The sequence below is a fragment of the Lampris incognitus genome, chromosome 1 (genome assembly GCF_029633865.1).
Source record: "Lampris incognitus isolate fLamInc1 chromosome 1, fLamInc1.hap2, whole genome shotgun sequence".
Taxonomy (NCBI): domain Eukaryota; kingdom Metazoa; phylum Chordata; class Actinopteri; order Lampriformes; family Lampridae; genus Lampris; species Lampris incognitus.
In genome coordinates, this window is record NC_079211.1 from 6,769,059 (window position 1) to 6,794,410 (window position 25,352).

The 25,352-nt window shown below is 47.1% G+C and overlaps 1 protein-coding gene across 1 annotated transcript in view; it reads right to left on the reverse strand.

Moving 5' to 3' along the window:
• LOC130112953 (LIM and calponin homology domains-containing protein 1-like) overlaps window positions 1-25,352 on the reverse strand; it is a 198,714-nt gene that overhangs the window by 63,402 nt on the left and 109,960 nt on the right. Inside the window, exons 5-7 of the mRNA XM_056280502.1 lie at window positions 9,996-10,026; window positions 3,523-3,633; window positions 1,352-1,550 (exon numbers count right to left, since the gene is read on the reverse strand). Coding sequence (XP_056136477.1) covers window positions 1,352-1,550; window positions 3,523-3,633; window positions 9,996-10,026 — 341 coding nt within the window. The remainder of the gene's footprint in view (window positions 1-1,351; window positions 1,551-3,522; window positions 3,634-9,995; window positions 10,027-25,352) is intronic.

Genomic DNA, 25,352 nt, shown 5'->3' on the forward strand with positions numbered 1-25,352 from the left:
AGAGACAGAGAGCGAGAGACAGACACACAGAGAGAGAGAAAGAGAGAGAGAAAGACAGACAAAGAGAGAGAGAGAGACAGAGAGAGAGAGAGAGAGAGAGAACTGAAAGGGACCCTGAACATGATCCATGTGACTTCATACTTTGTGGAATCTGTCATGTTCATTAGCTCGGCCCCGACAAGGTAGCAGCAGAGAGATGTAACCTGTCTCTGCATTTGTTTAGCTGGCTATGGAGGCTATTGGGTGGGGGGTGGGCGGAGGTGGGTGGGGGCTTCAGAGTCACAGATTTAATATCGTTGCGATCAATCAGAACCGTCATTACATTTCCACTTGCAGGTACATGGTGGACAAACGACCAGAACCAACAGGTGCGGGTTTCATGTCTCGCCGCGTGACTCAGCAACAGACACAGCTGCTGCCCGACACGTCGACCCCAGCAATAAAATGCATTGTGGGTAATTGCATAGCGGTCCGATTGCATTTTGCTCACATAAAAATCCAGGTGTAAATGCACCCAAGACACACTGGGGCAGGATTGCAATTTCGTTAGCTACGCCGCCGCGGGTTTTGGCTCAAAACAGGAAGCGGCTGCTATCAGCTTGTTAAATGAAAGCCACAAAAATCTCATCGCTCTCTATTCATCCCTCACATGCTGAAACCGAAACAAAGAGCAATACCAGGGAAGTACAGGGGAGGAGAAACAGGGTGCGGTTCTGTTTTGATCCGAGCTCATTTTGCATATTATGAGGGGAAACCTGGGCCTGGACAACAGGATGTCCATGCCGCTCATGGATATAAAGTTTTCTTCATGGCAAATAGCATCCACATACTACCTGGAGAGGAGTCTCATAAAGACGCCAGGTGTCAAAATGGGGACCGCCGGTTCGAATCCCCGTGTTACCTCCGGCTTGGTCGGGCGTCCCTACAGACACAATTGGCCGTGTCTGCGGGCGGGAAGCCGGATGTGGGTGTGTGTCCTGGCCGCTACACTAGCACTTCCTCTAGTCGGTCGGGGCGCCTGTTCGGGGGGGAGGGGGAAGTGGGGGGAATAGCGTGATCCTCCCACGCGCGACATCCCCCTGGTGAAACTCCTCACTGTCAGGTGAAAAGAAGTGGCTGGTGACTCCACATGTATGGGAAGAGGCATGTGGTAGTCTGCAGCCCTCCATGTGGTAGTCTGCAGCCCTCCCCGGATCGGCAGAGGGGGTGGAGCAGCGACCGGGACGGCTCGGAAGAGTGGGGTAACTGGTCGGGTACAATTGGGGAGAAAAAAAAATCCACAAAATTTAACACAAACTGCCACGGCCAAACAAACATAAGCAGAACCCGAGCTCTTCGAGAGCTTTCATACCATCGCTGCTGCCGCGGGCGACCAGGACATCCGGCGAGGGGGTCTGTCGTGAACGAGAACCGAAGGAGTCCAGGCTGTCGAAGGAGTCCTCTCGGCCGTGGTGCGGCGGGGAGAGAGAGTCGCTGCGCTCCGACTCCCAACAGTCGATGTAACCGCTGTCCCGGATGCTGCGTTTAGGGCTCTCCGCCTCCTCCGCCTCCTGAGCAGTCGCCCATCAACACACACACACACACACACACACACACAACTAAGGTCAATAGGGAGTCCCAGATTGAAGGAAAATGATTTAACACCTGCGTCTTACGTTTGAGGTTCTTTCCACCATACATATCAGTTATGATCTCATTTTACTGGCTTCATTCTGGACACGGGACCACCGCCGGACTCGGATTTACAACGCTGTCTTATGAACGACTGAAGGCAAGTGTCAGACACGTTTCAACAAGTCCAATGTAACCCGATTATCTAAACCCCATATTGGAAAGTGAAAACCACATTGAAAGTTAAGAGTTGTTGCCTGAAATGTCCAGTATGATCAATGGGGGAGGACACTGCTGATCTACTTCCTGGTTCACCTTGCAGGAAGTAGCAGCCTATACTTACCGTAGGTAGTAGTAACCATCCATAAACTAGCCAGAGAGAAGACATGGTGATGGACAGCCATGGACACAGACTAGGGGGGGTTGTTGATAAAGGACACATTTAACACTCCAGTTCACTTGTCCCATAAGACACCGCTGTAAAGCCGAGTCCAGCGGTGGTCCATGTCCAACATCTGCTGAATGAAGCCAGTGAGTAAAATGACATCATAACCAAGTTTACTTCAACCTAACATACATGTCTTTGGACAGAGAAGTGCTGAGATCTGAACCCAAGACCCTCTTGATTTGTGACGGCAGAGCAAACCACCGAGACACCATGCTGCCCACGGCCTCGACCCAGCTCACTATTACCATCATCCTCTTTGTTTCATGGAAACAAGGCCTTGGTTTGTTTGTCTTTACGCATGCTAAATAATCCAGGTGAGGAAATCACAGAAGCTGAACTGATTCAGCTTCCTGTGAGAGGCCTTGTTTTGGTCAGCAGCAACGCGTGGACGTCTGGGAGAGCCATCGGCTGATGATCTCCGTTTTACAGACCTGCCATTTTGTGGAATAAATCACACGGGGGTGACATCATTATCCTGGGTGACTGTTGTGGTGAATAAAGGAGTGTGTATGTGCATGTGTGTGTATGTGTGTGTGTGTGTTCTGGGGGAATGAGAAAGCTAACATTTCACTGTCACTCAGGGTCAAGGAGGTGGAGGAACCAAAGTCCACATGATTGACAGTAGAGCCAAACGGAACTGATGCCAACCCTGGCCACAAAAATGGAGAGAGAGACAGACAGACAGAGAGCGAGAAACAGAGGGAGAGGGAGCGAGAGAGAAAGACTACATATATAAAAGAATTTTAGGAGTGTGATGATAAGGATCCAGGCCATGAGACGGCTTCTGGACACATGTTTCTCTTGACGTTTTTTTCCTCCTTCCAGCCACTAGCTGACGCATCCACCGTGTCCAGTTATAATCTGTATTACAGACTGTTGACGAAGGGCAGGTTGACAAGGCACCAGCTGTTATTGTGATGTGGTCATTTTATCCTTTTTGGTCACTGTGGGGCGTTCACTCTGACCACCGGGCCACAACAGACGGGCGCCGTCAGAGAGCAGAGGCGAAAGGAAAGGAGAAGAGAAGCAGCTGAGCGGATGGTGTGATAAGAGCCATTTTGAGTGAGGACTTCCTGTCAATAGAAACACACACACTGTCGAATGATGGCTCTATTACTAGCCCCATTCTGCCCCGATGATGATTATAAATGATTAAAGGCAATTATTTAGTCGAATTACTAGTACACTGCAATAGTCAGAAGAAGAAGAAGAAGAAGCAAAAGAAGAGGAGAAAGCAACAGAAAGAAGAGGAAGAGGAAGAGATGCACAGTTAATGCAGTGAATGTGAAGTCCCACAATACAATACGTGTACCAGTATTCAAATACATTACATAATTGCAGGAACTGTCAACATTTTCACTAAGACCAATTCCTGAAACAGTGAACATGCTTTTATACTGACACACGCAGCATACCGTCAGTCCCGGGAGGCCTCAAACGTTTCTAAGAATGACCTGACGCACCTTTTGCATCTGTGACAGCAGGCCCTCAAACTCTTTCAGGTCCAGCGTGGGCCCGTTGTAGGAGGTACAGCTGTTGGCAGCACGACCCAGCCAGTAGATGGTGATCAGTACCTGGAGGTGGAAAGAGTACAACGTGTACAAAGACTTTACAAAGCAAAACAGGATCTCATCACAACTCGGTCATCACTACTTGAGAGACCAACGGATGCCACGCGCACAAAACAACGGGCCTTGACTGACGGCAACCTAAATTAATTATATTCACTACAGCGGAGACCCCCCATCATGTAGAGCAGTTCTCTGTGCATGGCCATTAAACTGACAAAACAAACCCCGTAACACTCACTGATGTTAACACATTTGATTACAACCTACCAGACGTATAACATGATGACGACGTATTTGAGGCAATCCTATCTCAGCTGCATTGAATGCATGCGCTGAGCAAGAACGTGCCATTGGTCAAACTGTGAGACTGCGGTTAATGGCAGTGACTGCGTACACTTGAATCTGTTATGCGGTCTATTTCTACAGCAGAGAAAAAGCCCACGGCGTGTATGCATTGCAGTCTGCTGTAGTCCAATTCTGATTCAAGACTGCTAAAACGTCAAAAGAAAGGCCTCAAACCAGTCTCTGGTCTGTTCCCTTTTAACTTTTTGTTTTAACTCCACAATTGCAACACAAGCTGGTTTCCTGAACTCTTAGACCTAACTGCTTACCAATCTGTTATGTTGGGTCTGAAGCATCCTGCACAAACAAGACAAGACCAGGCCATTGTTCTGCTGCTTAAAGCAGTCAGGGCACTCTCACACACCAACACAGTGTGTCCCTTCAGGGCCACAGTGATTTATGTTAGCCTGTTAGCTGGCTAGAGGTAGCCCTGACAGAATAAATAACTATTGTCAGGGACTCAGCCATAGCCTTGAGTTCCTCTTAGCTCTCTAGCTCTGTGTGTCTCTGCACGCCAACCACTCCTGCCACACCCACCTACATGCCTCTGCACCACTTGTCTGCTAATCACCTCACCTCCCAGCCCGCCAGTTCTGCTACACTGCTGTTAGCTTACCAGTTAGCTCACCTCAGTTGTTTGCCAGATCGTCGATTGTGCTGCTGCCAGTTTTCGCATCCCACCTGTCTGTTCTGCCTGGTTTTGACTCATGCCTATACGTGACTTTGTATTCTGCCTCTCGATTCTGTACCTCTGCCTGTTTGGACTGGCCTTTGGTTTTGAACATTGGAACGAACCGTGTTGTGAACTGCCTAATCCCTTAAATAAAGTTGCTGTGCTCCTGCCTTTGGTCTCTAATTCTGCATTTGAGTTCTTCCCGACTCATGACAGTACAATCTGGCCAGAAATGGACCCAGCAGAATTTCGTCTCTGTGTTCTGGTGGGCGAGTAAGGATCTGTGTTGAACACACCCCAGTGGGATATGGCCACCATCACATGGAATCTGCAAGCCCTCGCCAACCTGTATACACAGATGCAGGTTGACAACCTGTCCAAGAAGATACAGCAGCTTCAGATAATTGCCTCACCCAAACCAGTGGCACCCTCTCCCTCTCCACCGTCCGCACCGCCTGTGCAGCTTCCGACCCGGGAGCCTCACCGGCCTCCCCCTGGTCACTACAGCAGTTAGACAGGTTCCTGTCATTCCTTCTTGTCACAGTGTTCTCTGGTGTTTTGAGTTGCAGCTTTCCAAATTCCCCTCTGATCACTCCCAAGTCACCTACATCATCACTCTTCCGGAAGGTCAAGGCAACAAGTGGGTAACATCCATACGGGAGGCAAACTCTCCTGTCTGTGTCACCCTGGACAGTTTTACCAGGGAAATGAAGGTGTCCGACAGGTCTCAGTGGCAGAGAGGCAGCAAGAGTGAATTATCTCCATTGGCTCCTTTCTCTACTGTGGCTGGCCTGGGCATTTCATTACTGCCTGTCCGTTAAAAAGATAGCGTTCGCCAGTAGATTGGGGGTTACTGGTGAGCATCCTCCCCCTGTCTAAATCTCCTATAAGATGCTCTCTGTTGACAGTTAATCTACAGTGGCAGAATACACCTAGAACCAGCTGTGCTGCTAGACCCAAGAGCAGATGAGAGCATGAGCGACACAGCACTGATCAGACAGCTTGGCATCCCCACATACGAGCTACCCCGGGCCCTGCAAGCCAGTACCATCAATAGGAAGCCATTTGCTAAGGAAAAGCACATCACTGAGCCTCCCACCCTTGTTTCTGGCAATCACCATTTATATATTCCTCTACACCTGATTGACACTCCTCAGATGCCCATCATTCAGATTCAGATTCAGACAACTTTATTTATCCCAGAAGGGCAATTCAGTTTTTACAATCTACCCAGACCATACACAAACTCACAGACAAGTGGCAATCATCATTATGTCAGAGACAATAAACAGAACAGTACATAGGGCTGTACATCAGTACATTCTTGGCTACCCCTGGCTTGTAAGACACAACCGTCAAATAGACTGGGCCAACAATACTGTTCTTAGATGGAGTCCTTACTGTCTGTCTCAGTGTCTCTCCTCAGCCCTGGGACCTAGGAGTTCCCTGACCTGTCTGCTGTCAGCCACCTCACCGCCCATATGATTGTGTTGTGCCATTGCTAGCATGACATGGTCAATACGTTTGTCTACGTGTATCTTGACGACATCCTGATTTTCTCCAAGTTCCTCCAGCAACATGTGCAACACATTTGTTGCGTTCTTCAGCAGCTGTTGGAGAACCAATTGTATTTCAGAGCAGAAAAATATTTATTCCACCAGGACACGGTTTATTTTTTGGGTTTTGTCTTTTCAGCAGGAAGATCTTGGATCTTGCCAAGGTGAAGGCGGTATTGGAGTGGCCTCAGCTGACCACCCAGAAGGAGCTCCAGAGGGTTTTAGGATTTAGAAATGTATACTGAAAGTTAATCTGAAGCTACAGCACCATAGCCTCCTCCTCTAACAGCTCTTACCTCTCCCAAGGTAATGTTCTCCTGGTTGGTGACTGCTGAAGAGGCTTTCTGTAGACTCAAGAAATCATTCACGTCTATCCCCCTTTTTGGTCTCCCCTGATCCTCAGCTCCATTACATGGTTTAGGTTGATGCTTCCAATGGAGTGGGGGCCATTCTTTCTCAAAGCTTCCCCAAAGACAATAAGTTTCATCCATGTGCTTTTTTCCTCTCACTGTCTGTCTCCCACAGAGAAAAATTATGACATTGGCAACAGGGAGTTGCTGGCTGTCAAGTTGGTGGTGGAGGAATGGAGACATTGGTTGGAAGGGGCGGAGAAACTATTCCTGGTCTGGATGGACCACAAGAATCTGGAATATGTCAAAACAGTCAAGTGTCTCAACTCCAGGCAAGCAAGGTGGGCCCTCTTTTCTCGCGCTTGAATTTCCCCCTCTTAGCGTCCAGGGTCCAGAAACGTGAAGCCAGATGCCTTGTCTCACTAGTTTCTCAAAGACGATGCTCCCACAGAACCAGAAACCATCCTACTCAGACATTGCCTCATCACTACTGCCCTGCTCGACATAGAGCGTACAATCCAAGAGGCCCTCCATTAACACACATCTCCAGGTCATGATCCTGTAGGAAGATTGTATGTGCCTGTCCGTGGGCTCACCCTTCCAGACTCGCCTGCCACTCTGGCATCCAACACACCCTGACCAGCCTCTGTCGGAGGTTTTGGTGGTCCAGGATGTGCAAGGCCGCACCAACTGGGCTCAAAGAAAGTTGTCTAACAGGCCACCAGCTGGCCTACTACATATCCCACACATTCCTTGACGCCCCTGATCTCACATTGCCTTAGACTTCATTACCGGACTCCCTGATTCCAAAGGTAACACTGTTGTCCTGACTGTGGTAGATCGATTCTCTAAGGCTGTTCAGGATTCATGGTCTGCCTACCTCTGGTCTCCGACAGGGGGCCACAATTTATCTCTTGCTTCCGGACTCAGCCAGAGCCTCCAGTTCCTCTTAGCTCTCTCCCCAGCTCTGTGTGTCTCTGCACACCAACCACTCCTGCCACACTGCCACACCCACCTGCACGCCTCTGCACCACTTGTCTGCCAAACACCTGCCAGTGTTCCGCTACACACCTGTTGCCTGTTTCCTCATTAGTGTCTAGTATTTCTAGTGGTCTGCCCCCCCCCCCGGATCATCAATTGTGGTACTGCCAGTTTTCACATCCCGTCTGTCTGATTTTGACTCATGCCTGTAAGTGACCTTGTATTCTGCCCCTCGATTTTGTACCTCTGCCTGTTTGGACTGATTTTCAGTTTGGAACAAACTGTTATGAACTACCTAATCCTTTCAGTAAAGTTGCTGCTCTTTACTTACTCCTGCCTTTGGTCTCTGATTCTGCATTTGAGTCCTTCCTGACCCGGGAAATTTCCAGCACATCTCCTTCAAACAAAGTCACTTTGTAGACTCAACAGTTTAGAGTCTGGTTATGATCACACTATGAAGGTAGAGAATTAAGCTTGATTTGTGGTTGTAAATTACTCATTACATACAGCTGTTCTTTTAGCATTGTTAGCGAAGGTTAGCAGCTTTACTTTCTGTACCATGTAAACAGAACCTGGAATATATCACAAGAGAAACTAGTTTTATTTCCCGTTTTGTTTCAGGCATAAAGCAGTGGGTAAAGCCAATAAAAATACCAGCTAATTGCCATTTTTGAGCAGAGTAAAGCACTTCTTTTTGAAGCCTCTTCTAAAAATGCAAGTTTCACCATGCACCTGACCAAAGGCAAATCATATTTCTCATACTCTCTATCATACTTTTCACCTATCAAGTTTAACAGCCTACATGAAAACATTAACCAATTTTTAATATAAGATCTAAGGCCGACCAAGACTTGATGGAGTAACATGTGATACCAATAACTTGGAGTACACCTGCACAAGACGAACATGCACATCTCACAGCCCATTGAAATTGGACTGGGGCCAACACAAGGTGCAGAAAAACTCAATGGAAAGACAGACCAAGACTAAAGACAGAACAAGCATGACATAATACTCCTGCACCCAAGAATTTTCTTCTAAAAAAAACTGATGCCTGTAAGCGAATAACAGAGGAAGGCTAATCAAAACATTCATTTGTGAACAGGCTGGTTCTTGCAGGCTAGTTTGACGAACAAATATAAATGATCACCCTGACAAGGGGGGCTGACTGCATCTAACAGATGTGATGTGACTTTTTTTTTTTTAAATTAGTAAGCAACCTGGTTGCAGATTTGGAAAGACCGGTCTGTCAAATAGCTTCCATGGACGATGGATAAGTACCTCTTTGTTTCACGTACAAACAGCTGAAAGTGAGCCACTTGCACAGGAATGCAAAAACATACATACATACACACATACACACAAACAGCCTCACAGTGTATATACACAGAGATGCATACGTATCATCATGCAAGGTCCGTAGTAGTCATCACAGTTACAGTATACATAGACACACACCACACACATGCATACCTTTTAGTTATCCACAACTGCTAAAGTCATTTCATAATTTGGTCAGTCTTCCATCTATCCGAGCCAATGCCCTCTTTCCATTTCAATGTCACCACTGTTTACAAAACGACACCTTTTTCACCTCGCTGGCAAGTTCCTCTCCATCCAGTTCCCTCCTCCTCATATTTTAGATGATTCTCTGCAGAGACAGCTTGCAATCGAAAGCTGCTCTGAGTCTAGATGACAGCTCCACACTCTAGCAGTAGCTCCCAGCTGATGCTAATGCTGCTGGGAGTCAGTGGGCTGTTTGCTAGCGGGGGGGACGCACCGGCTAATGTGGCGTCATGCAGAGTTCCTCTCTGTTGCAGTCGGCTAAAATCAGTTAGCAAGAGAAGCCCGGCTCTGCAGCCTCAGACTGACTCCTGTGGACTGAGATAGAGCGCAGCAGTACCAAGTGAAGGAGAGGGAGAGAGAGCGGGAGAGAGAGAGGAGTACCACTTGGACTGCATTGGAGGCGGGGCTTGAATTTTCCTTTTTATCGTTTAAAGCAGCAACAGAGGAGGGGGGGGTGAGAAGGTTGGAGAGCTCCTCCAGTGAGCTTGTGTGCAAAAATAGAATGCAGTAGAGCCAGAATGTTAATAATTTAAGTGACAGACTGGCAAATCAACACTGTATCACATTAGATAGAATAAATATAATGATAATGTTAATAATAACAATAACAAGTGGAACCAGAACAGTAAGACTAGATAAAATAGGTAGAGCTAGAACAGACGGAAAGAACAGATAGAGGTATAACAGAGTGCAAAGAGATAGAAGAGGCACTCAGGCTGAGGGGAAAAAGAAACAACACATGCCATCATGCAGATAGACAGACATGCAAAAAGACAGACAGACAGACAGACAGGAAGACAGACAAACAGCTACACTAGCCCATGATAACAGTCTCCATCCAAGTATGCATTTCACCCACAAATAAATGATCCCAGTACAATTCAGAACATTACTCACATTCTTGAGCTTTCGGCTGCAATCAGTGACCCTGCGAGACACAGAGAGGGGGAGAGAGAGAGAGTTTGTTAAGTTCTTAAAATAACAGGAAATAATAAATACTTTAAGACCCCTCAAACCTCTCCTTACACCCACACACAACACAGTTAAACAAAATCAAAATATCAAATACTCATGTATATATATATATATATATATATAAAATCCAGTGAGTCAACAAAATATTATTTATTTATATATTATTTTTTCCTCCTTATTTGTGGAGCCCTTTCCCTACCGTTGAGTGTTTCTTTTAACAGTTATATACATATATATATAGATACATAGATATATAGATATAGTATATACTATAGTGCCAGAGGTCCACAGTGTGTGTGCGTGGTCATGTGTGTGTGTGTGTGTGTTTGTATATATGAAGCTGGATCGCTCAGGAGGTACGAATGTCGGCTTTCCATGCCAGAGATCGGGGGTTCAGAAAGGACAAGTCTGCAGTAAGAGTCCGTGGCTTAGACTCCTACTGCTAAACAAGCCATCAACCTCAGATATGAGTGAGAGGAACATGAACACAGTCGTACCGGCTCGGACGTCGCCCGAGTTAACAAGGTCCACATCAGGTGTTGGGGAACCAGGGCAAACTGATGAGAAATGGGCTACTGGAACAAGACATTCATGGACAAGGACTGAGAATCTGGAACTGGTGGAATGCTACTATAACAACATACCCCTGGAGAGGGGCTATATGAAGCAAATGTGGGAACTGTGGACCAGTAGGAGACCTACTTCCACACTGACTCAGAAGCAGCTAGTGGCTCAATGCTCGAACATCAATAGAAGGAAGCTACCGTCACGACTTGAGATGGAGAGGCTCCAACAGGATGACTATACAGTTCAGCACCCTGAATGGCCGCCCAGTAGGCAGGAGATACATGAGGACACTGCCAAAGGTGGTTGAGAGTGGCAGAGCTAAGATCCTGCGGGACTTCAAGTTCCAGACTGACAAGCAGGTGCTGGCTAACCAACCAGACATTGTGGTGGTTGACAAGGAACAGAAGACATCAGGAGTGATCAGTGTAGCGATCCCGAGCGACGGCAACATCAGGAAGAAAGAGCAGGAGAAGCTAGAGAAACACCAAGGGCTGAGGGAAGAACTAGATCGGATGTGGAAGGTGAAATCCACAGTAGTCCCAGTGGTAACAGGAGCACTAGGGGCTGTGACCCACAAACTGGGAGAGTGGCTCCAGCAGATTCCAGGGACAACATCTGAGGTCTCTGTCCAGAAGAGTGCGGTCCTAGGAACAGCTAAGATACTGCACAGAACCCTCAAACTCCCAGGCCTCTGGTAGAGGACCTGAGCTGGAGGAAGACACACACTAACCAAAAAGGGGTGAGGGAGTTTTTTTTTTTTTTTAATATAAATATACACACTGTGGACTTCTGGGAATATATAATCACTTACAACACAATACATACATTCTGATCTAAGACAACAGAGAGATGGACACATGGGGGAGAGACAACGGAGTAGGAAAGTAAGACAGAGGGAATAGAAGAGAGAGAACGACAGAGGATTCATGTTTCCATCGAAATAATGTTATTCTCAGCCAAATTCGTAAAACTTAAAAAAAAAAAAATTAAGTTAGAAAATAATCTACGGCGCGGCCACTTTGTTAAAACCATTTGATGGACAAAAGAACAAGGTTCTACAACGATAACTTAACATTGGACAAATCAGAACGTTTTGATTCCGCCTCCTTTTGTTCCATAGTCAATCAGCTTTTCCACATCACGAGCATAAAAGCTTTTTGGCAATATTTAGGATTTTCTCCTTTAAATGTGGCATTTCCATTTCCTTTTTACTTACAATAATTTGCATAAAGATAGCTTGATGGAAACACGTGAAAAAAGAGGTTGAGAAGGAGAGACCACATACTATACTGGGATGAGACATGGGACACGTCAGAAGGTTCAGGAGTCGTAGAGCCTTAAAATGCAACTTAACCGTGACAACAACCCAATAACTGACACACATGCATGTGCTACACACACAAAGACACACACACACACACACACACACACACACACACACACACACACACACACACACACACACAAAGTAGAGCGCAGTGCGCCGTAAATGCTTCAACATGGCTGGTTATGTGAAAAATCACAACTCTATAAAACCTCAACCACGACCCGACCATTACCCTGGTTGGGTCGTGGTTGAGGCTTTAAGCAAGCAGCCTGTGCAGAGGTCAAAGGTCAATTCACGCACACTCGTCTAACCAATCTTTCAAGATGGTCGAAGGGACATGTAGCTCATTAACCCTTTGAGCGAGTGGGATTAAAAGGCACTGCTGAGTGTACGACGAAGGTCACAGCACAAAAATATTTACACCGGCATGGGTCAACTGCGACCGTGGCAACACAATGACGGTCAAATGTGATAATCGCAACACAATGCCAAGCAAAGGGAACCGTTTTAAAAAAAAAACCAACAACACTGATAATCAATAGTGATAGCCAAAACGCTCTGTCATCAATGGTGATTGTTACAATACACTGTCAATCAACCTCCACAGCTACCACACAATTCATTCATTCATCCATTATCCGACCGCTTATCCTTACTCAGGGTCGCGGGGATGCTGGAGCCTATCCCAGCAGCCACTGGGCAGCAGGGGGGGAGGGGGGAGACACCCCTGACAGGCTGCCAGACCATCACAGGGCCAACTACCACACAATGTCACTCAATACTGACAGAAAACAGCAGTCAGGAAGCGTTGTTGTTTTGTTTTTTGGCATTTTCCACCTTTATTGGATGGTGATAATAGAGAGAGGGGGGGGGGAGGCAGGGGAGAGAGGGGGGATGACATGCAGCAAAGGGCCTGGGTCGGATTCGAACCCAGGCCGCTGCGGTAAGAACTGAGCCTTATGTGGTACAAGCTCTAGCAGGTGGGCCACCCGGGAGCTCCAGGAAGTGTGTTTTTAAAGCCATACAAAGTTAAAATCTTAACAGGGCTATCTATATCAGGCGTCATTACACGAAACTATAACCAACAACCCCCTCTGTTAAAGTTCAACTTATATAATATAACATAGATTTCTTCTGACTTGAACTTGTCATGCAACCACCCAAAAAAAGGAAATTTCCCAGACAAAAAGTCGCAGTTTTTTTTAGTTTTTAGTTGTTATTTTTTTACTCGTCAGCCTGGTCCTGCAATTCATATTCCAAAGCGGTTTATACAATGTAATTTTGTTGGACGAATACGCTGCAATTCAACTAAGGCCAGTAGATGGCACTGTTTAATCTTGTGACTCAATTGACAATTACGCACCACCATATAAATGCGACTTATCCACCGGAGCGACTTATATATGTTTTTTTTTTTTTATTTCTTTAAAACAACATGTTTTTTGCTGGGTGCGACTTAGCCCGGGAAATACGGTACTGACAGTTGTCCTGTAAACTTATACTGCCCTATTAGGCCTTATTTATATTACGCAATACTTGCGATAATATACCCATTTTTTATATAGAGAATACAAGAGCTATGCCTATATAAGTTAAACTAGAAGAACCCCGCTACAATGTAGCGGTTTGGTTCTCCACCCGTCTAAATCTCCCTCCTCTTCATCCTGCCAGCTAACCACCTTCCCCCTACCTCTAAACCCCCCCCCCACTCCAACCCCCCCCCGAAATGCTCAGAATCATCTGAAATGCCGAGAAAAGTGGTTTTTAGCCATTTTTAGAATATGCATAATTATGCATAATTATTTTAATTTTCTGCTATTTTTCTGGTCCTCTCTGGAACAATACCTACCACCTCCAAAAAAAAGGAGGATCATAAGTGCATTTTTGCAAAAATGCATTTATTTTGCATAATGCCAAAACATTTCTAAGTCCCAGAAAAAAAAATTTATAGGTGAAAAACTCAAAGATGCTCAGAATCATCTGAAATGCAGAGAAAAGTGGTTTTTTAGCCGTTTTTAGAAAAATGCATATTTTGCATATTTATGCATAATTAATTATGCATAATTTTAATTTTCTGCTATTTTTTTATAGGTGCCCCTGATCATCCCCAATAACCTCCAAAAAGAATCAAGGCCCCAAGTGCTTTAGTTTGGCCGTTTATAGACTCTCACACAGACACACACCACACACCCGACACACACTGAAAATACAGGAGTAGATTTATTATTATTATTATCATTATTATTATTATCAATATTATTATTATTACCCCTTCTGTTGTCTACGGGTCAAAATATGACCCATAGGGTGTTCAACAGCAGAGAAAATACCCTAAATGGTCTTTTTTCAACCTGGCATTTGATGACTTTTCCTAGAGCGACCCCAACATTAGAAAAAGTGAAACATTGTTTCTGTTCATCTTTCCATCAAAGCTGCACACCATTAAGGTACTAAGATTGTCTAGGGTCATGTTTGACCCAGAAGTTCCAATATTGTTGTTGGTAATTGTTATGGTTTCCATTCGATAAAATGCATTCAAAGCTACTTTCTTAGGCCATGCACGTGCTATCTCTTGCTAAACAGTAAATTTTACACCTATGCAGTACCTTAAGCAGCAATAATAAATCCTCATCACCATCATCGTAATGATAAAAACCTCTGCTTTAATAAAGAAAACAAGTATGACCGGCGTGTTGTATAACAACGGGCGGTGTCCAGTGATTAAGTGCAGTCCTTCTGCACTGTGGAGGGAAAACCCAGATAGTCACAGTTTGTGATGAACGACAGCTTGTTTCTCCCTGCAAACTAGATTTGGGGTTTAAAATTAAATTAAGTTGCTTTAATTTAGAGGTGTAATGAAGGCGGGTCATAAATGACCCCTACGACAAGGGCAGTATACACAGTGTGTGGACAACACAAGGCATACACAAACACATCTACACTGCCTTTAATATATCCATGCTCGCGACTCACCAAATCAAATACCTCGCACGGCAGAACTGCCATCACCCTGTCAAACAGATTCCCATTCCTCAGAATAGCCAAAATATGAATTTTGTTATTTGCTTTTGGTATATTTCCAGAGTGTATAATATTCAAGTTTGAAGCTGAGTTTTTGTCGGCCTGCCACCATCTTGGATAGAGGCAGCAGAGACTCTCATATAATTGCATTACTTCCTATTACTGATCATTATTATTGATCACTAGACTTGACACTGGCGTTGCAGAACTTCTGACCAGCAGGTCCAGTTTCAGACAAAACTCAATGCTCCCATAAACACCATGTCACCAGTGTGACAAGAAAACTCTACTGATCCATCCATCCAGCCATTATCCCAACCGCTTATCCTGGTCTCAGGGTGGCGGGGATGCTGGAGCCTATCCCAGCAGTCATTGGGCGGCAGGCGGGGAGACACCCTGGACAGGCCGCCAGGCCATCACAGGACCCCCCCCCCCCCACATAAACACACCTAGGGACAATTTAGCACGGCCGATTCACCTGACCTCCATGTCTTTGGACTGTGGGAGGAAACCCACGCAGACACGGGGAGAACATGCAACCTCCACACAGAGGACGACCCGGGACCACCCCCAAGGCTGGACTACCCCGGGGCTCGAACCCAGGACCTTCTTGCAGTGAGGCTCGCTAACCACTTAACCTCTCGGGACGGATCCTTGGACACAAGAGATGCCAACGAAGGAAAACGAACGTTTTCGAAGGTGCACGCCGGACGAGACAGAAGACTTTCTACACACAAATGGCAGCGAGGTTATGTTAAAGAGGGACTTAAAGAGGATGAAAACAGATAGGTGGAAAACAGATAGTTTGAGGGGACGAACCCCCTTCCCTGAGTGCTCTCTCTCTTTCTCTCTGCCAGTTTTTCCAAAATAAACAGACACAGGTCACTTCTCTGTAAAGTAAGACCTGACAGACGAACACAAAGTAGGAGATTACTGCCGTCGTCTTTAAAAGGTCTCCCTCCTTGACAAAAATAGCAAATAAACAAAAAATGAAATTACATTTTTACAATCAATTCAAATGAAAGCTATTTTTAAAAAGATGGTGACGAGTCTGTAGTCTCTGACATCAAGCAGAACCCTACAGACCGGGGTCTGTCCTTACAACATATCGAAAGATGCATTTCAGGAAATGATTTTTTTTCCCCCTCGCTGTTGAATATCCATGATTTTTCTCCCTTAATGAACATTTATTTCCCACATGTGTGTGATGGAGTCAGGCTCCACAACACCACCAGTCATCTTCACCGTGGTTGGACACACTCTCCAGTCTCCGTGTACCGCTGTTGAGATGTTTTGACCAGGTAGGACGAACACTGGTGCAGCAGCAAACACGACTGAGACGCTATGCTGATGTGTCCATGACAACCAATATCATGCTGATGTAGCCATGACAACCAATATGACTGTACAACAGTGTTCCTATATAGTCGGATGTGGTTTGTAATACAACAGACTGTCTGTGTTAGCTTTGGTCCCAGGATCCATTTCTACAAGGGTGGAACTGTTTACTGCTGAGCTGACGGCACACCAGCCACAATGGCTGCTACACCTGGTTTGTAGTCCTGCTGCACCTTGTTTGTAGTCCTGCTACACCTGGTTTGTAGTCCTGCTACACATGGTTTGTAGTCCTGCTGCACCTGGTTTGTAGTCATGCTACACCTGGTTTGTGGTCCTGCTACACCTTGTTTGTAGTCCTGCTACACCTTGTTTGTAGTCCTGCTGCACCTGGTTTGTAGTCCTGCTGCACCTTGTTTTTAGTCCTGCTACACCTGGTTTGTAGTCCTGCTACACCTGGTTTGTAGTCCTGCTGCACCTGGTTTGTAGTCCTGATGCACCTGGTTTGTAGTCGTGCTACACCTGGTTTGTAGTCCTGCTGCACCTTGTTTTTAGTCCTGCTGCACCTGGTTTGTAGTCATGCTGCACCTGGTTTGTAGTCCTGCTGCACCTGGTTTGTAGTCCTGTTGCACGTGGTTTGTAGTCCTGCTACACCTGGTTTGTAGTCCTGCTACACCTGGTTTGTAGTCCTGCTACACCTTGTTTGTAGTCCTGCTGCACCTGGTTTGTAGTCCTGCCGCACCTTGTTTGTAGTCCTGCTACACCTGGTTTGTAGTCCTGCCGCACCTTGTTTGTAGTCCTGCTACACCTGGTTTGTAGTCCTGCTACACCTGGTTTGTAGTCCTGCTACACCTGGTTTGTGGTCCTGCTACACCTGGTTTGTAGTCCTGCTACACCTGGTTTGTGGTCCTGCTACACCTGGTTTGTAGTCCTGCTGCACAGGGGCGGACTGGCAACAACAAGCAGTGTGGGAAATTGCTGTCAAGCGGCCCCAACTTGACACACCAAATTTGAACTGACACGTCTGTCGATCAACGAACAATTAACCAAATAAAAATAAAAACACACAATCTGTTAATTTGTACAAACTCACTGGCGTACCAGGCTTTCGAAAAAGCCCAACATACCGAACAGTACAATGAGTGGGACTCTTTTCAGTAGGTCAACCACTTGCGGTGTGACCCGTCCTTGCGGTGCAATGTTTTGTGAGCGTCGATGGATTTTGGCACATCTCGTTTTGGACGGAAATAAAAAAAAACAGCCCAGCTATTTTGAATGAGGTCATGTGAAAAAATGAAAATCTGTCTTCTCATCATTGCTTTCCGAGGCCTCTTCTGCCTCTCTTCTCTCCCCCACAACCGTTTTCTTGGCCTCTGTATCAAACCTCTCCCTTTCTGACTCCGAATTTTCCAGATGACCGGTAATTAGCTGGATTCAATCGCTGAGACCACGTGAGAGCACAAAACAAATCCATGCTTTGTTCAGTTTTAACACTCGAACCACCACGGCGGTCATTCTGACAGTTTGGGATTTTTAAAGTCAAGTCCATTTTATTTATGTAGCCCAACATCACAAATTACAAATTTGCCTCAAGGGGCTTTACAGCAACACAACATCCTGTCCGTAGACCCTCGCACCCTTGCGAAGTTTAACAACTTTGTGAGAGAAAAAAAGACAAAGACCTGCCGCTCCCTGAATGCTCCTAAAATTGCATATATTTGCATTAAAACGAGTTTTAGATTAATGGCTCACAAAAAAGTGATGATAAGATCGACCTGAAACGACCATGAGCGGTCAACGTGACCGTCTCGTAATTTGTGCGTCATCGTGCGCGTCATGTCAGTGTTTATGATGTGTGTTGGTCGGGTCATTTCCTCCGTGAAGTTCGTTGCTCTGTCCTAGAAACACACTAGCGTCCTCCAGTGGAGAGAAACAGTCTAAACTTGATTTTTGATTATGTCCAACATGTCTGGTTTACAGATGCCGTTACAGACGCACCATGACTACCACCGAGGCGTTGCAGCATTTACAGGCGTTGGACAGTGGCCATTTTAAATTGTTTGAAAAATAGTATTAAAGTTGTTAAAATGCTAATTTTGGTGTCAGTCATTTCCTAACAGACATAATAACATACGTAATGCATTAATACCTCTACTGGGTATTTATCTTGACTATAGAGTTTAAAAACCGGCCGTCATCTTGACCGCCCATGGTGGTTTTAGGTAGGGGTGAAATCCCAGTCGGTCTGGTGGTAAAACTGTATTGCTCAGTAGTGGTGCTGGCTGGTCGTCATACACATCTGTCTCAATAGAGGTCCCTGCAAGGACTTCCTCAAAACTTCCCATGTCTGATGCAGGTTCATCTGTTTTTTAACAATGTATAAAATAGACATCATTTGGACTGTCTTTTTTTTTTGGAGGGGGGATTTTCCCTCCTTTTCCCCCCAGTTGTCAATTGTATCTGGACTGTGTGACATTAGCACCAAATATATAATAATAATAATAATAATAATAATTACATTTATATAGTGCTTTTCTAGACACCCAGCCACGTATTGTTGTATTGATTAAATTCATGATGTCCAACCCTGACAGAGGCAAATACATACATGGTGTATTATGCACCATAATTACCATTGGTTCTATTTCTTGTAATGCAACAATAAATAACTTGAATGAAGTCGTCCACCCTGATCATATGAATGATGTATTTTTTTGCTTCACAGTCACATAATAACATTCAATAGTGCAACTCTAAATGGACCTGTGCCGGTTGCTGCTCCCTCCTCCTCCCTCCTGTCTTGTTCAGTGCCATGTTCATCTGTTTAGAGTAAGTATTTAACAAGTCGTTTTCATTGCTGGGCTGGCTATCAAATATTATATGCCTTTTTGGCTATAATGCCAAAAGGAATTGATTAGTAGTCTCAAGAAAATGATCAAATTTACATGTTTATTTCATCCATTTACAGCCGAAGCTGATGGCCATTTTTTAAACACTTCAGAGAAATTCAGTGTAAACTTCTCTACACGTTTGTGCACCGAGTCTGACTAGTTAAACCTTGGAAAAGGTCAAACCTGCGGCGGGACTCTAGAATTCAAACCCCCAAGGTTAGCAAAAACATGTTGTACTTTAGCTAGCTCATTTAGCTAGTTCACATAGCATGTTAGCATGACAAAAGACCTGCTCCCTGCTCACTCCTCTTTGATGCTTCTGCCTCTTCACCACCATCCTCATCATCCCCTGCAGAATGCTTAAATAAATCCATTACTTTAGCACACTTTGTGGCATCAGCCAGCAAAGCCTTTTTCTGGCGCACCTTCTCTGCACCGCCAGCCACGGGTTTTCTCTTTCTGTCCACGTTTCGGCAATGAGAGATACTAAATGCCCGAGTGTTTGATACTTTCAGTTGTGATGGCAACCGCTGCCAGCTATTACGGACTGCACCAGCTGTTTCCCTGCGGCTAAGATGACCTATTGAATATGTAATACTGGGGTTGGGGGAAAAAAAAAGACTGGCCCTCACAAGACTGATCGACTGGGAAAATTCTAGAACTTCCCGATATCCGGTCCGCGCCTGCTGCTACACCCTGTTTGTAGTCCTCACTGCCAGACAGAATGGCAGATCACGGAGTTCAGCTTTAAATGGATCTGTAGTTTTATGGCATAAAAATCTTCACATTACTTCTCCTCTAGTCCCCCCCCCCATAATTCTCTTTTCTCTTCCTTCTTCTCTTTCCATGACTTGCCACCCCCCCCCCCCGGTGAACCATAACTTATCTTTGAAGTCCATCTCTTCCTATCAGCAGGCGATGAATGGAAGATATTTCAAGCCTGAGCTCACAGCTCATCAGAACCTGTCAGTCTCTCTGTCGCCTTGTCAAGAGTCGTTTCCTGGGTGAATACATGCCTGTCTAAATACTGTCCCAAGTTTCGGGGGGGGGGGGATAGTGGAAACAACACAACACGAGGTTGCATAAGCATCAGAAATAACACAGAGGTGGATTTTAAAAGAACGTGTCAACTGCTGTCAGAATCATGGAAACAAGCCATGACGTAACCGCAACACCCTGCAGAAATACAGTCACACAATCTCTGACATGTCTGAAATAAAGCAAACGCTACAACATCAACGCTGTCCCATCAGGGTTCATACACTTCTTTAACCAGTGGTTTTTTTCCATTACTTTTGGCTTAATTTTCATGAACAAACGAGACAACTGCTGGAAAGGTGTGCTTAAACACAGTATAACATGTTAAAGTAAGTCTATACTCTAAATGTGGGTTATGAGACACTCTACTCTCAATAACCTTTGACAGTCATATGTCGTAAATGTCCATTTGAAGCCACTGATAGCTGAAACTGCACTTGGTATACCGCCAACAAGCTAGCTAGCTAACTGATATGAAAGCTAGCCAGCGGAGGCAGGTGTTAGCATACTGAGACAAAGTGTCGCCACAGAAACTCTAAAGACCAAAAGCAATGCTAACACCCACCGCTAACTTTTTTTGTATTGGTCAATCAAAAAAATCTTTTGGCTTTCCCCCCCTTTTCTCCCCAATTGTACTTGGCCAATTACCCCACTCTTCCGAGCCATCCTGGTCGCTGCTCCACCCCCTCTGGTGATCCGGGGAGGGCTGCAGACTACCACATGCCTCCTCCAATACATGTGGAGTCACCAGGCGCCTCTTTTCACCTGACAGTGAGGAGTTTCGCCAGGGGGACGTAGCACATGGGAGGATCACGCTATTCCCCCCCAGTTCCTTCTCTCCCTCCCCGAATAGGTGCCCTAACCAACCAGAGGAGGCGCTAGTGCAGCGACCAGGACCACATCCAGCTTCCCACCCGCAGACACGGCCAATTGTATCTGAAGGGACGTCCGACCAAGCCGGAGGTAACATGGGGATTCGAACCGGCGATCCCCGTGTTGGTAGGCAACGGAATGGACTGCTACGCTACCCGGATTCCCCGTCAATCATTTTTTAATAGAGTTAATCTGCGTTAATCAGGTTTCCAAGTCTTTTCCAAAACACTGACCTATGACAAAAATACTTTCCAGAACTTCAAGGTCCTGGAAATTTTATTTTCAAATTTACTGACTTCCCAGGTTTTTCATGACCGCATGAATCCTGCCTCAGGAACTAATGCACACACACACACACTTCTTCGGCGGTCCATCGAAACGATGATGACTGTGATGCAGTTTAAACTCGGCAAGCACCCAGGTGGGCCATCAGGTCGCATCAGAGCGATAATATCGTCCACATTTGTCACAGACGAATGCTGTTTGAGTTGGTCCATGATGTCTTGCATGGTGGGGCTTACTCTGGGCTTCTTGTCTCTTCTGTTCAACAGCTGTCCTTGACTGCCTTATTGTGGAGTGCCTTATTGTGCCATTTCTGTCTGTCCAGGGCCACTGTCTCCCAGCTGGAGTCATCGATGCCGCAGATCTTCATGTGGCGCTTGAGAACATCTTTGAAGCGTAGCTTCTGGCCTCCCTGCTTCCTCTTCCCTGGCACAGCTCCCCGTAGAAAACCTGTTTAGGTAGGCGGTGGTCTGGCGTTCTTCTCACATGGCCGGCCCGTCTGAGCTGGGGGGGCTTCAACAGTGACAGTACCAGCACAGCACGTCTCAGTACTTCCACGTCGGGCACCTTGTCTTCCCATCTGATTCGCGGTACAGCACCACACACACACACACAAGTGTACCTTGATACACCCAATGAGCCTCACGTCCTGACAGAGCTTGTCAAGCTATTCGTCCCGGGATCAGCTAAGATTAGCACTCTCCTCTCCCTCCGCCCCTCCCTCCCTCCTCCTCTCTCTCCTTCTCTCTTTCTCTGCCACTGAAAGCATACTTTTTGCTTCTTCATGAATGACAGTTTGTTGATAGATTAGAAGCAGCAAGCAAGAGTACAGCACGTGCCACACACACACACACACACCCACAGACGCGCACACACACACACACACACACCAACACACAGACAAACACATGCATTTGTTGCTAGGCAACAAAGTGCTAGTCACGGTTCACTGAGTGATGTAAAGCCTGGTGTTGTATTTGGACAAGGACCAGTTGTGTCCTACAGATACGGCATTGTTGTCTTGACTGACACTGGCTCATGAAAACTTCCATTCTCCCTTACTGAGTTCATTTTACTGGCACGGAGCAGGGTGGGTGTCATACGGAGCTGGTTGGGTGTCATACGGAGCTGGGTGGGTGTCATACGGAGCTGGGTGGGTGTCATACGGAGCTGGGTGGGTGTCATACGGAGCTGGGTGGGTGTCCTACGGAGCTGGTTGGGTGTCATACGGAGCTGGGTGGGTGTCATACGGAGCTGGATGGGTGTCATACGGAGCTGGATGGGTGTCATACGGAGCTGGTTGGTTATTATATGGAGCTGGGTGGGTGTCATACGGAGCTGGGTGGGTGTCATATGGAGCTGGTTGGGTGTCATACGGAGCTGGTTGGGTGTCATACGGAGCTGGTTGGGTGTCATACGGAGCTGGTTGGGTGTCATACGGAGCTGGGTGGGTGTCATACGGAGCTGGATGGGTGTCATATGGAGCTGGTTGGGTGTCATATGGAGCTGGTTGGGTGTCATACGGAGCTGGTTGGGTGTCATACGGAGCTGGGTGGGTGTCATACGGAGCTGGATGGGTGTCATATGGAGCTGGTTGGGTGTCATATGGAGCTGGTTGGGTGTCATACGGAGCTGGTTGGGTGTCATACGGAGCTGGTTGGGTGTCATACGGAGCTGGGTGGGTGTCATACGGAGCTGGATGGGTGTCATACGGAGCTGGTTGGGTGTCATACGAGGCTGGTTGGGTGTCCTACAGAGCTGGTTGGGTGTCATACGAGGCTGGTTGGGTGTCATACGGAGCTGGTTGGGTGTCATACGAGGCTGGTTGGGTGTCATACGAAGCTGGTTGGGTGTCATACAGAGCTGGTTGGGTGTCCTACAGAGCTGGTTGGGTGTCATACGGAGCTGGGTGGGTGTCATACAGAGCTGGTTGGGTGTCATACAGAGCTGGTTGGGTGTCATACAGAGCTGGTTGGATGTCATACGAAGCTGGTTGGGTGTCATACAGAGCTGGTTGGGTGTCATACAGAGCTGGTTGGGTGTCATACAGAGCTGGTTGGGTGTCATACGGAGCTGGGTGGGTGTCATACAGAGCTGGTTGGATGTCATACAGAGCTGGTTGGGTGTCATACAGAGCTGGTTGGGTGTCATACGGAGCTGGTTGTGTCATACGGAGCTGGTTGGGTGTCATACAGAGCTGGTTGGGTGTCATACGGAGCTGGGTGTCATACGGAGCTGGTTGGGTGTCCTACGGAGCTGGTTGGGTGTCATACGAAGCTGGTTGGGTGTCATACAGAGCTGGTTGGGTGTCATACGGAGCTGGTTGGGTGTCATACGGAGCTGGTTGGGTGTCATACGGAGCTGGTTGGGTGTCATACGGAGCTGGTTGGGTCTCATACGGAGCTGGTTGGGTGTCATACGGAGCTGGTTGGATGTCATACGGAGCTGGGTGGGTGTCATACGGAGCTGGTTGGGTGTCATACGGAGCTGGTTGGGTGTCATACGGAGCTGGTTGGATGTCATACGGAGCTGGGTGTCATACGGAGCTGGGTGTCATACGGAGCTGGTTGGGTGTCATACGGAGCTGGGTGGGTGTCATACGGAGCTGGTTGGTTATCATACGGAGCTGGTTGGGTGTCATACGGAGCTGGTTGGGTGTCATACGGAGCTGGTTGGTTATCATATGGAGCTGGGTGGGTGTCATACGGAGCTGGTTGGTTATCATATGGAGCTGGGTGGGTGTCATACGGAGCTGGTTGGGTGTCATACGGAGCTGGTTGGTTATCATATGGAGCTGGTTGGGTGTCATACGGAGCTGGGTGGGTGTCATACGGAGCTGGGTGGGTGTCATACGGAGCTGGTTGGTTATCATACGGAGCTGGCTGGGTGTCATACGGAGCTGGTTGGGTGTCATACGGAGCTGGTTGGTTATCATATGGAGCTGGTTGGGTGTCATACAGAGCTGGGTGGGTGTCATACGGAGCTGGTTGGGTGTCATACGGAGCTGGTTGGGTGTCATACGGAGCTGGTTGGGTGTCATACGGAGCTGGTTGGATGTCATACGGAGCTGGTTGGGTGTCATACGGAGCTGGTTGGGTGTCATACGGAGCTGGTTGGGTGTCATACGGAGCTGGTTGGGTGTCCTACAGAGCTGGTTGGTTGTCATACGGAGCTGGGTGGGTGTCATACGGAGCTGGTTGGGTGTCATACGGAGCTGGTTGGGTGTCATACGGAGCTGGTTGGGTGTCATACGGAGCTGGTTGGGTGTCATACGGAGCTGGTTGGGTGTCATATGGAGCTGGTTGGGTGTCATACGGAGCTGGTTGGGTGTCCTACAGAGCTGGTTGGTTGTCATACGGAGCTGGGTGGGTGTCATACGGAGCTGGGTGGGTGTCATACGGAGCTGGTTGGGTGTCATACGGAGCTGGTTGGATGTCATACGGAGCTGGTTGGGTGTCCTACAGAGCTGGTTGGTTGTCATACGGAGCTGGGTGGGTGTCATACGGAGCTGGTTGGGTGTCATACGAGGCTGGTTGGGTGTCCTACAGAGCTGGTTGGGTGTCCTACAGAGCTGGTTGGGTGTCATACGAGGCTGGTTGGGTGTCCTACAGAGCTGGTTGGGTGTCATACGAGGCTGGTTGGGTGTCCTACAGAGCTGGTTGGGTGTCATACGGAGCTGGTTGGGTGTCCTACAGCGCTGGTTGGGTGTCATACGAGGCTGGTTGGGTGTCATACGGAGCTGGTTGGATGTCATACGGAGCTGGTTGGGTGTCATACGGAGCTGGTTGGGTGTCATACAGAGCTGGTTGGGTGTCATACGGAGCTGGTTGGGTGTCATACGGAGCTGGTTGGATGTCATACGGAGCTGGTTGGGTGTCCTACAGAGCTGGTTGGTTGTCATACGGAGCTGGTTGGGTGTCATACGGAGCTGGTTGGGTGTCATAC